The 12,896-nt window shown below is 33.9% G+C and overlaps 1 protein-coding gene across 4 annotated transcripts in view; it reads left to right on the top strand.

Annotated features, from left to right (window-relative positions):
* The window catches only part of ARHGAP29 (Rho GTPase activating protein 29), a 75,630-nt gene that overhangs the window by 36,517 nt on the left and 26,217 nt on the right, over nucleotides 1-12,896 (top strand). For all 4 annotated transcript variants that reach the window (XM_027114378.1, XM_027114380.1, XM_027114381.1 and 1 more), the window contains 9 exons: nucleotides 4,406-4,502; nucleotides 4,868-4,940; nucleotides 7,083-7,131; nucleotides 7,561-7,698; nucleotides 8,597-8,661; nucleotides 9,089-9,199; nucleotides 9,307-9,387; nucleotides 9,591-9,779; nucleotides 10,519-10,656. In XM_027114378.1, the coding sequence (XP_026970179.1) occupies nucleotides 4,406-4,502; nucleotides 4,868-4,940; nucleotides 7,083-7,131; nucleotides 7,561-7,698; nucleotides 8,597-8,661; nucleotides 9,089-9,199; nucleotides 9,307-9,387; nucleotides 9,591-9,779; nucleotides 10,519-10,656 (941 nt within the window). The remainder of the gene's footprint in view (nucleotides 1-4,405; nucleotides 4,503-4,867; nucleotides 4,941-7,082; nucleotides 7,132-7,560; nucleotides 7,699-8,596; nucleotides 8,662-9,088; nucleotides 9,200-9,306; nucleotides 9,388-9,590; nucleotides 9,780-10,518; nucleotides 10,657-12,896) is intronic.

The following is a 12,896-nucleotide window of genomic DNA, read 5'->3' as shown; positions in this document are numbered from 1 at the left end:
AACTTTAAGCAAAATCTTGATTTGATTTCGAAGGTCAGCTAGTAGAGGGGAGAGAGTGGAGACAGAGAGGCCACTTAGCAGGTTGGTAAATAGTCCAAACTAGAAGTAAAATATGGCCTTTGAACTAAGTGTCAATGGGAATGGAAAGAAAGAAAAAAAAGTTAGAGGCATTTTGGAAGCAAAACTAATGAGCTAAGGAATGTACGGAAGAGAGTAGGCTTGAGGGGCGGAGTAGATAGGAAGAGATGAGAGTTCAGTTTAGTACATGTTGAGATTGCAGTGCTGGTGGGTAAAGATTGGGAAATAGGGGGAGGAATGTATCAAACAGACCATCGAAAATATGGGTCTGGAGCTCAGAGGGTAAAACTAGACAGGTAGTTTAAGGATTCATTCCGTTAAAGGTATTGAAAGTGGATGAGATTCTCTGGGGGTAATGTATAGAGAAGAAGGCCAAGATGAGAACTGCCGGCTGAGTGGAAACAACTGTATGAAGCACAGATCAGATGTAGAATATGGGGGTGCTCATGTTTACTAAATACCAAGCACTGTACCCTAGGTGTTTTACATTTGTTTTCTCAGTTGTCCTTTCAGTAACACGCCATTTTACATATGGGGAAATTGAAGTTAGGTGATGTATCCAGAGTAACACAGGAAGTGGTAAGGGTCAGATTTAAACTCAGGTTTGAAACTCTGAAGGCTTGCATTTTCTAGTTGCTATAATGTATTGCTTCTAAGCAAAATGCTTCAAGATAGAAGGAAATGGTTAATATTTGTATTAATAATAGCTGACATAATATATTGAGGATGTACTTACTGTATGCCAGATGCTGTTAAGCTCTTTACATGGATTATCCATTAATCTTCACAGCAAATTATTATTATATCAACTCCCATTTTGCAGATAAGAAAGCTGGGACATAGAGTGATTTGTCCAAGGTTGCATATGTATGAAGTGGTAGAGTTGTTCAGAGTTGCAGAACAGTGAAGTAGGATGAAAACTTAGAAGGAAAAAGACTTCCAAGTTTGACTAAAACAGTTGGAGGTTATTGTTGACAGTGTTGTTCAGTGGTATTGAGTGAAAATAACTAACATTTATTGAGCATTTTCTATGTAACAAGCTCTGTTCTAAGTTCATTAAATCTTCACGTGTTTCTCAAAATACATATTATTATCCCCATTTTATAAATGAGGAAACTGAAGAACAGAGCAGTTAAGTTACTTAACCTCGTTAAGAGGCAGATTTAGGATTTAACCTAGGCAGACTGGCTTTGGAACCCATCCTTTTAACCAGGGGTGCACAAACTACTACCAGTGGGCCAAATCTGGCCTGCTGCCTGTTTCTGTAAATAAAGTTTTATCGGAAACAACTACTCTTATTTGTTTATATTTGGCTACTTTATACAGAGTTGAATAGTTGCAACAGATTGTGTAGCCTGAAAAGTCTAAAATACTCACTATCTAGCCCTTTACAGAAAATGTTTTCCAACCCCTGCTAACCATCAAACTGGATGAAAAGCCAAATCCTGGTGAATTGTCATTATCTATTTATAAAGTTTCAGTAGTAAAGAAATGCTGAATTAGATAGGATGGTAGCTTTAAGAAGAAATATGGTAAATTTAATTTTTTTCCTGTAGAAAAGATTTGGGTATGTTGTTAGTAGCACAAGAAAAAATGTCCGTTAGTAGGAGATAGTGAAGTTATGAGGGAGGAGTAATGGTGGTAAGGGTTTTGGAGAATGCGGGAGAGAATGGGAAGATTTATTATTGGAAAGGAGCCAAAGACTTTTCTTTGAAACACTGGACAGGAGCAAAAAAATGAAAGGATATTAGAAGTATAGAGCTGTTAGAGCTGTTTTGAAGTAGAGGCAAGAGCCGTAATAGGAATTTTCATTAGATGGCTGTAACCTCATTTGAGTAGGGATGAAGATAATGATTGAAGATGGTTCAAATAATTGTCTTTTTACTACTTAGAATTATTTCACTACTTACAGTTATCTCACAGTCATGTTTAGTGCTTTGAAAAATACATTTATAGGAAAAGAAGAATAATTATAGAATTTTGCAAAGTGTTATAAAGTATTTTTTTTTTAAAGTCTAACAGGTTAAAGTTGGGAAATAGGAGTAGGCTTTACATTTTTGCTGGTATTACATTATAAATTACATTTAAAGTCTACTTTCAAGTGCAGTTTTAAAAACAGCATTATTGAGGTATAATTGACTTAAAATAAACTGCACATATTTAAATTAAGGGTACAATTTGATCAATTTTGATATGCATACTCTTGTGAAACCATCACAATCCAGGTAATGCATGTCCCTTTGTCATCCCTCCCTTCTGTGCCTCTCTGCCACCACCTTCACCAATATTTATATGTTGTGTTTTCATTTTCATTGTATTCAAAATACTTTCTAATTTCCCTTTTTCTTCTTTGATCCATGGTTTATTTAGAAGTGTGTTAGTTTCCTAATATTTGAGGATTCTTCCAGAGATTTTTATAATTTAATTCCATCTAGTCACAGAACATACTTTACCTGACTTGAATCCTTTTAAACCCATTGAGACTTGTTTTATGGCCCATAATATGGTCCATCTTGGTAAATATTCAGTGTGTGTTTGAAAAGAACATGTATTTTGCTGTCACTGGGTAGAGTGTTCTTTAAATGCCGGTCTCGTCAAGGTGGCTGATAGTATTGTTGAAGGCTTTCACATCCTTTACTGATTTTCTGTCTACATGTTCTGTCAATTATTGAGAGAGGGTTTTTGAAATCTCTGGCTGTAGTTGTGAATTTGTCATTTCAATTCTATTAGTTTTCGCTTCATGCATTTTGAAGTTGTTTGTTAGGTGCATAAATGTATAAGATTGTGTCCTCTTGATGAATTGAATCCATCATTATAAGATGACCTTCTTTATCTCTGGTAGTTTCCTTTGCTTAGAAATCTTTGTGTGTTATTAGGCAGTAGGCTTGGGGCAGTTGTAGAGCTCACCATGTTTGTTTCTTGTCTGTTAGGATTTTTGTTCTGTGTGGCCTGATAGCTAATGTCATGAAAACTGCTGTTTCGCATATTTTGTACAGATTTCTTTTAGTTGTTTCAGATATATAAGCCTGTTTTTCCATCTTGACCAGAGCAGAAATCAAAAAATATTTTTAAAATTATTTATGGCGGTTCTTAAGTTTTTCTTCTTGTTTGTATCAGGGATATTTAGAAGAATCTGATTAAAGGTGTGGACCTTACCCCCTCATATCTACAAAGGCGTGTAAAATCTTGGTTGTAATTTCATGAGGCTTCCAGGCTTAAGGTTTAATTCATCCCTGCTTAGGAATCCTGGCTTTCCAGGAAACATTTTCAACCCTAGTTGCACATTAGAATCACCTGGGAGAGCTTTTGAACAAATATATGTGCTTCACCAGGCCTCTGAAATCTGAATCTTTGGTGGTGGGACTCACACTTTGTTTCTAAAGCTGCATAAGCAATTCTGATGTGCAGACAAGCTTAAGAACAACTATGTTTTAAAACAAAGGATAGCTTCCTCTCCACTTGGTTTCTCTCCTTCCAGTTATTGGCAAGGATCCTAGGGAGGGTGGGTTACAGGGAGCCGGTTGCTCCTTAAACTCAATCTGAGTAGAATGAGTTACTTTAAAAAATTTACCTATTCAACCCTCAGATTTTGTCTCTGTAGATTGTATCTGGGCTTTTAACAAAGGTGCATACAGATGAAGTTATGATAAGAAACCTTTTTCAGTTATGTTTCATAATTTTAACAAAATGCAAAATGTTAGACTGTCCCTGTGATAAACAAAAGACAGCTATGTATCAATTAAAATGGACCTCAGAGCCCAAGACCCTATAAGAAATAAGGATATAAATAAATAGGAATTTAAAAATTTTAAAGCTTTGTGTGTTTTTAATTGGTATGCTTTGTATATAGGTTTTATGCTATGTCAAATGTATATGTGATTTCAAATATTGGTAATTTGTAGTGGAAAATGTACTTCATATTGACTTCAGTGACTTAAACAGTGCATTTAGCTGTTTTTAAAAAATGCTGTGAAGCAATAAGCAAGAGAAAAAAATACGGAGCACTCTTAATGAGAGAAGGCTGGTGTAACATGGACTGCGTGACTCAAGATCAATTGATTTCACATTGAGTCACTTTTTAGATGTGTCAAATTATGTAATGTGTGGAGCAGTCAGGTTGGAATGCTGGCTACTTTTATGCAAGGTGATTCTTTTGTATGATTTCTTTAATGAACATCATATTTATTTTGTGTATTAGGCTTTTCAGTTTCTGAATCTTCTAATGCTTCTAGTAGTAATGATGGATTTTTAAGGGATTAAATGACTTTGTATAAAAGTAGTTTAAAGTATTTTCTCCTCATTTATTATAACCAACTTTTCCTTAAAGCTGTGAACTTCACAGAAGTAAATGAAGAAAACAAAAATGATCTCTTCAGAGAAGTGTTTTCTTCCATTGAAACCTTGGCCTTTACCTTTGGAAATATGTAAGTAGAGGACTGTCATTTAAAGAAATTAGGGCCTAGATGTCTCATTGAGAGTATGTCACAATAATTTAGTACATACATGCAAAGTAAAGTATTAACTAGCATGATATGTTATCACAACTTCAGAAAAGCTACATTCTGTGTTGCTTTACTGGTGTATTTGGAGGTGTTCATAGCTGTTTAGAAGCAACATCCATTTGCAAGTGACTATGTGGTTTATGTGGATAGATTCCTAGCAGTTTATTTCTAAGGTTCTTACTTTTAAAAAATTTAACCTAGATGACACGTTGAATGTAAAGCTTGTGACAGAGCAATGTCATGACTTGTTTATTTCCATTTCTTTTTTTTTAAATTCCCCTGGATAGCCTGACAAACTTCCTCATGGGAGATGTAGGCAATGATTCATTATTGCGACTGCCTGTTTCCCGGGAAAGTAAGGTAGGCCAAGTTTGTATGAAAGCAAAGATTTTAATGTTTTTAACTTAATATTTTAATAATATCCTAATCTTAATCTCAGCATTAGTCTTTGATAGTTGTTTAGTTTAGCAAAAAAAAAACAGCTCAGTTCATTTTAAATATGATAAATTATGGTCAGTTTCTGGACCAAAAATTTAATTGTACTTTTGAAGTGGAACCATCATTTAAAAAAAAACATAGCTGGTAATTTTATAGTGTCTTATGTAATGAACCTATATGTCTATGGTCCAAAATTTTAGTAAGTAATTCATAGCTGTTTTTCCTTCCTGACATTGTCGCAGATTTTAAGACTGGTAGAAAAATGATGCAAGAAGTAAAGAGGGTGTTAATCTTTTCACACATCCTACAGTTTGTTACCGTGAAACACTTACTAACAGAACTGAAGGTCTGAATTCTCCCTGAGAGCATCCTTATAAGTATGTTAGAGAATTGGGGTTCTGATTCCTAACTGGAAGAAAAATTGCTATGAAATAAAAGAGCATTAGGAATGTATGTAGAATATTGCTTTAAAGATTTATACTAATTGTAGTAGTAATATTTTCATTTGACTAAAATTTTTTCACCAAATGCAAGATATTTAAACAAACTGCATTAGGGACATACGTTGATCATTTCCTGTTAAGGATTTCCAAAAAGGATTGGAATCCAAAAGGATTTCAACAAATATTTGGAAATGTACCAAGTACCTGTTATTATATCAAAATAATATAAAAACTACAGATCTTTCTTAAATAATACAAAATATGAATGACTATTTAAGGCATTTGTTATATGTACTGTAGTACTTAGAAAACAATTGTGACTGCTTCTGAAGTCATCCATTTGGTGACTGAAGGACTAAAGGAGGATAGTGTAGAAACCATATCAGAATGATGAAGAATTTTAAGATCTTTAAATATTTTGCTGTTATTTATGATTTTTCCTCAATTTCATATTTTCAAGCTTGCTGCTAATTTAGAAGGTGTAATAAAACATTATATCAGTGTAAAAGGGGTCTGAACAATTTAAATTTTAGGTGTAAATCATATCTCCTATTCGTGTACTTCTGTTGTGCACATGTATACTAATTCTTAATAGGATAATACTTTTTCCTTTTTGCAGTTTTTAATTTACCCTAGAAATTGAAATCTAAAAATCCATGATGATATACTACTAATAAAATTACTTTGTTCGATGAAGAGTTTTGAAAAATATCTTTTAAAATAATAGTTGCCATTTATTTAATAGTGCTTAATAGATAACCATGCACTGTGCTAAACCTATATCATCTTAATCCTTAAAATAGTCTTATGAAGTAATGTTCTTATCCTCATTTTATAGAAGGGCAAACCAAAGTTAAATGAGTATAAATACATAGCTCAGTGTTACACAGCTACTGAGTGATAGAGCTTGACTTCAAACCCAGGTTTTACTTGATTCCTGTTGCATTGAATTCCTTCATACTCCGTATTGCCCAACTAAATATAAACTCTCACAATTTCGGTAGGTAACCTTTTCCTGCACTGTCCAATAAGGTAGCCACTTGTCACATGTAATTCATTAAATTAAATTTTTAATTCTCATTTAAGTTAGCCACTTTTCAAATGCTCATATAGCTACATGTAGCTATTAGCTACCTTACTGGACAGTGCAGATATAGAACATTTCCATCATCATAGAAAGTTCTGCACTAAGCTGTCCAGTGGACCTTCAGAGACAGCTTATCATATAATGAAATGGTAAAAGATGGCTGAAAGAGAGAGGTCTTTGTCTTCTATTTAGATAGCAGTCTATTTAGATTGCTTCTATAACTTGCTGACTAATATTTTTGAGATCTGCAGAATTTAAAGTTTTGAATGGATTCATTAATGTTAACTAATGCTGTTAGTAAACAATGAGGTTATTCATTCTTGAACCTTGAGAACTGCTGTTGTAAAAAGCTATATAATTCTTATTAAATGTTCCTGGCATTTAAACAGATTTCTCAGGCCCTTTGAGTTCTAAATGCTTGAAATTCTTTAGTAGGAATTATGTCAGAGTAACAAATGAGAGTGAAAAAATTTTGAAGCAAAGTTCTGTTATCTTCTGCTCTAATCTTAAATTTGTTTTCTTCCGTGTTTTAAGTCTTTTGAAAATGTTTCTGTGGAATCAGTGGACTCATCCAGTGAAAAAGGTAATGCTTGAGGTACTTAAAACTTTAATCAAACTTTTTACAGTTACTTTTGATAAATGTTTTGGATTACTTAATCTCTCCTTGCTTAGTAACCTAAAGTATTCATTTCAGACATAAAATGAATGATGTGTGAAGTTTTACATATAAAACTTAAGGAAAAAAACGTGCTAGAGTAGATAGATAATGGATGATAGAGACTGATCAAGAATTATATAGGGCTTGTAACTTGATGAATAATAGAAATACATATTTATTAAAAAATATAATTTAAAAGTATTTTCAGTTTAAACTGAGACCCTTTAATTATGAATTTGTCACATACTTTTTAACCAGTTTTCATTGAAGAACATCTTAGTATATGAATGCTTCTTTGTTTAGAGTTATGAGCTCATATTTAATGTATACTTACCTTGATATTTTTATTTTCAGGAAGTTTTTCTCCTATAGAATTAGACAGCATGCTGTTAAAGAACACTAACTCTATAGAATTGGCTTTGTCATATGCTAAAACATGGTTAAAATATACCAAGAACATAGTTTCATGGGTTGAAAAGAAGCTGAGCTTGGGTGAGTTGCCCTTTAGGGCATCTGATTAACTTTGGAACGTAAGAACTGAATTGTTTGTGATTCATGTTCTACAGACTATAAATAATATGATTCCAAATTAGTAGCTCTTTCATTGTAGTGCATAAAATCATTGCCCATTTTTCTCTTCTTAAAATAAGAAAGACTCTTCTTACAGTAAATATACTTATTGAACATTGATGTGGACCAACCACTAGATCTGGGGGCACCAAGACAGATAGTATACTGTCTTTGCCTTTAAAGAAGTCATACTCTAGTGGGTGAAAAGAAATGCAATCAGATAATATGGTTAAAGGAGACAAAAACAACATTAGCTGTCGGATCAGAAGGCAGTGGAAACATATAAGGAACATCTTAATAGCTAATATTTTCCCAGTGTTTTACAGTTGACAAAATGCTTTCAACATCCATTATCTCATTTAATCCTTACCAAAACCCTGGGAAGTAGGCAAGACAAGATTATTATCCCCATTTTACAGTGGAGGCAAATGAGATGGGTTTTGCCTAAGGTCAGCAGATTTGCCTAAGATCATATAGTATAGGGTATGTATAGAATTTACCCAAAGCCTATGCTCTTTCCACTACATTATTTGCTTTTAATAGGGAATGCCCATCAGATTCACCTGAATAGCCTTAGAAATAGATAATACACAGGCCTAGGTCCCATTCCCCAAGAGAAGTGAGATCTAATCAAGTGCGTTTTGAAAGTTTCCCAGTTGATTTTGATGAGTACTACCAATTAAGAATCATAACTTCGTATCATGTTGCAGATTAGTATTTGTGATCACTTTTTAATTGGGGGATTACAAATAATTTTAGAGTATGGAGGGGGGAAAAATAAGTTGAATTTACCTTCTGATGCCTTCTTTGACCTTTTCAGAATTGGAGTCCACTAGAAATATTGTCAAGTTGGCAGAGGCAACTAGAACTAACATTGGACTACAGGTAAGTGGTCAGTGAACTACTAGGGTCCTCTGCCAAGAGATTACTCAGATGAGCGCCTTGCAAAATCAGATTACATTTTGTACTTAACATAGGAAAGAACTTACATGCCAAATAACCTTTTTACTGACAAAGTAAAATCTTTTTAAACTTATAAGGATACCCATTATGAAGAAACTAGGAAATCCACAGTTTTATATGAATATTGATTAACTTGTTAGCTACTTATTTTGCTAACGAGGTTTAGAATAACTTCGTTAATTTTCTTCAGTATTTTTCTCATATGGTCATATTTATGAATAGTCATTTTTCTGAAAAAAATCTAAGCTTAAAAATTTCTCTTTTTGAAGAAGTTTAGTGGGGGTGGGGGGGGATCTAGAACTCTAGTACATTTCTATTGGAAAATTTACTTTTCAATTTTAAATTCTAGGAGTTTATGCCACTGCAGTCTTTATTTACCAATGCTCTTCTTAATGATATAGAGAGCAGTCACCTTTTACAACAAACAATTGCAGCTCTCCAAGCCAACAAATTTGTGCAGGTAAAAATTTATAAATACAATGTACTTTAAAAAAAAAAACAAACAGCAGTATACCTTTAGAAAACAGCTTTTTTCTCTCTTTCTTTTTTTAAAAATACCCTTGCCAGCCTCTACTTGGGAGGAAAAATGAAATGGAAAAACAAAGGAAAGAAATAAAAGAACTTTGGAAACAGGAACAAAATAAAATGGTTAGTATTATAGTAGAGTTTCATCTATTTGTGAACATCTAAAAATCATCTGCAGTCTATAAGCATCTACCCTGGGAAGATGCATATCTTACTCTATAGTTTATCTAAAATGCAGTCTTAACTATCTTGCTGAATATGCTAAAGAAACCTGTACATTAGGATTTTTCACATTCTTTATTTAATACTCTTTTTTTTCTGTGTAGCTTGAAACAGAGACTGCTCTTAAAAAGGCAAAATTGTTGTGCATGCAACGTCAAGATGAATATGAAAAAGCAAAATCTTCCATGTTTCGTGCAGAAGAGGAGCATCTGTGCTCAAGTGGTGGATTAGTAAAAAATCTCAACAGGCAGCTAGAAAAAAAGCGAAGACTGGAAGAAGAGGCTCTTCAAAAAGTAATCATCTTTTTTGTTATTTGTTATTATTGAATTAGCACGAATCTGCTAAGGCTTTGGTTCTCAAACTTTAACCTGCATCAGGACCACCTGGAAGGCTTGTTAAAACAGACTGCTGGGCCCCATCCCCAGAGTTTCTGATTCAGCAGGTCTAGGGTTGGCCCCAGACAACCTGCATTTCTAAGTGCCCATGTGCTGCTGCTGCCGGGGATCCACACTTTGAGAACCACTATGCTAAGAGATTTTTGCTTATCTTTTGAATTTTGGGGGTTGTTTGTGAAAGATATATCTTAATATTTTTTACTTGATTGTTCAGAAAGTTCACCATTTAGGCAACTGTGTGTATATGCGTACTTATTCTAATACCTGGTAGCAAGACTAGGCTGAAGCTTTGTATTATTTATGAAATATAATTGATAAATTCTGTAGGAAGATGTATAGAAAATGGTAAATATAAATAGAAGAGGCTATTAAATAGAAGTGGATGTTGATTTTATAGACAAACAGTGTACTAACTGTAAATCATACTTGACTATTGATAAAAGACAAGTGTCCTTGAATTGCTGACCAAAACAGAATATTTCTTTTTAGAAATATTCTACTTAAAATATAGAATATTTCAGAACTTTCATGCATAAGCCTTTTCAATTATTTAAATCGAGCCGTACTAGAGTAAGCATTTGTTTTAAAATATAGATTCAGTGAACCAGTGTCACTTTTTTCTCTGATACTCCTGAAGGTAGAAGAAGCAAATGAACTCTACAAAGTTTGTGTGACAAATGTTGAAGAAAGACGAAATGATCTAGAAAATACCAAAAGAGAAATTTTAACACAACTCCGGAAACTCGTTTTCCAGTGTGATCTTACCCTTAAAGCTGTAAGTAATTTCTTCAGTATTTTAAAGAGGAAAAAATAATCTATATATCTGAAGAAGGGAGAGGAAGGCTTGATGAGTCATGATTCTTATGGGATTTAATTTCTGAGATTAATGGAAAGTTTAGACTTTAAAAGTCGACTCTCAGTTTTTAATACTGGTATGTGGTTTGAGTTTCATTTTTTTTATCTGGCTCTCCACTCCATGGATTGATGATTTGTTCTGTTAAAACTGAAGTCTGAGAGTTTGAAATTGCCTCTATGCCACTGTCTTTCTTGGCTTGGTTGACAAAATGGATTTAGTCCCTGGAACTTCTATAAGCAGTATGAGATCTTTCTTCAAAATTTGAGTAAACTAATAAATATTGAAATTGAACCCAATGGTTTATTTGAAGACAAAGCATCCTGTTCTCAAGTGTTTTCATTTGCCTCTTTACTATGGTTTTTATTAAAAAAAGTATGTGCAAAATACAGTCAGCCCTCTGTATCCACGGGTTCTACATCAGTGGATTCAAGCAACCATGGATTGAGAATATTCAGGGGGAACAATTTTCCTGAAACTTCCAAACAGCAAAACTTGAATTTGTCCTGCGCTGGTAACTATTTACATAGCATTTACATTGCATTAGGTATTATAAATAACCTAGAGATAACTTAAAGTATACAGGAGTTTGTGCATAATATATATGCAAATACTATGCTATTTTATATAAGGGACTTGCACATCCGTGGATTTTGGTATTCATGGGTGGTCCTGGAAACAATTCCCCTCAGATACTGAGGAATGACTGTACCTTTTCTCGGTGTACATTTCACGAGTTTTAACACGTATATAAATTTGTGTAACCACTGCTGTCACAGTCAGGATTCAGAACAATTCCATCACTCCAAAAAAATTTCCTCATGCTGACCCTTTGTAGTCAGACTGTCCACCCATCCCTTATCCCTGGCAAGTATTGATCTGTTCTCCATCTCTGTAGTTTGGTCTTTTCCACAATGTCAAATAAATGCAATCATAGTATGTATCTTTTGGAGATTGGCTTCTTTACTCAGCATAATGCTTTTGAGATTCATCAATGTTATGCATGTATCAATAGTTCATTTCGTTTTATTGCTGAGTTGTAGTCCACTGTATGAATGTACCACAGTGTTTATCCATTCACCTGTTGGACAATTGCATTTTTTCCAGTTTGGGGTGATTAGGAATAGAGCTACTATGAATACTTATTTACAATTTTTTGTGTGACTATAAGTTTTCACATTTCTGGGGTGAATACCTAGGAGTGAGATTAATGGGTGGTATGGTAAATGTCTGTTTAACTTTATAAGAAATTGCCAAACTGTTTTCCAGAGTAGCCATAACATTTTTCATTCTAACCAGCAATGTATGAGAGTTCCAGTTGTTCTGCATCCTTGACAACACTTGTCAGTTGTTGTTTTTATATTTTGCTGTTCTTAGGTAGTGGTTTTAATTTGTGTTTTTTAGAATGACTTATGATATTGAGCGTCTTTTAAGGGGCTTGTTTGCAATCTGTGTTTTGCGTATTCTTTTGGATTGAGTTGTTTGTTTTCTTATTGTTGAGCTGGCATATATTGTCTTCCAGTCTGAAGCATATCTTTATTCTTTCAGCAGTGTCTTTCAGGGAGCAGAAAGTTTTAAGAAATTAAGTCTAACTTAATTTCTTCCTTTATGGGTCATGCTTTTGGTATTATATGTAAGAGTGCTTCATCTAACGCCAAGATCGCAAACACTTCTATGTTTTCTACTAAAACTTTTATAGTTTGACATTGAGAAATGATCCATTTTAAGTTAATGTTTTTAGAAGGTGTGAAGTATAGGTTGAAATTCATTTTTTGCATATGGATGTTGTATTAAAATTATACCCACGGGACTTTAATTTATAGAGGTGACTGAATGTTGACATGGAGAGGTCAATGTCATTGAAAAATTAATTACTTAGATTTCCTGAGAGAAGGGAACACACTATGCCACAAAGGGCCATAAAGGTACCAGGTTTGGTGAAGCAGAAGCAGGAGTGAGGAGAGAGTTGAGTATAAAGCCTTTATTGGGGTTTCTGGGGAAAGGCAAGGTAGGACAGGATAAGCAATAAAGGATTGGCTCGTTTGTGTAATTTCAGTGGGCTTTAGGGAATAGGGATGGCCTGCAATTGCTTGGTACCTGGCCCTGGGATGAGTTAGGGTAAGGGGAAGTATTGGCTTGGTGTGTGAGAGTTAGATAGAGAT

The sequence above is a fragment of the Aethalodelphis obliquidens genome, unplaced genomic scaffold, assembly GCF_003676395.1.
Source record: "Aethalodelphis obliquidens isolate GAN/ISIS:26980383/991018 unplaced genomic scaffold, ASM367639v1 scaffold13, whole genome shotgun sequence".
Classification (NCBI taxonomy): domain Eukaryota; kingdom Metazoa; phylum Chordata; class Mammalia; order Artiodactyla; family Delphinidae; genus Aethalodelphis; species Aethalodelphis obliquidens.
Note: the sequence above shows the minus strand (reverse complement) of the source record. Positions and strands in the feature narration are given on the sequence as shown.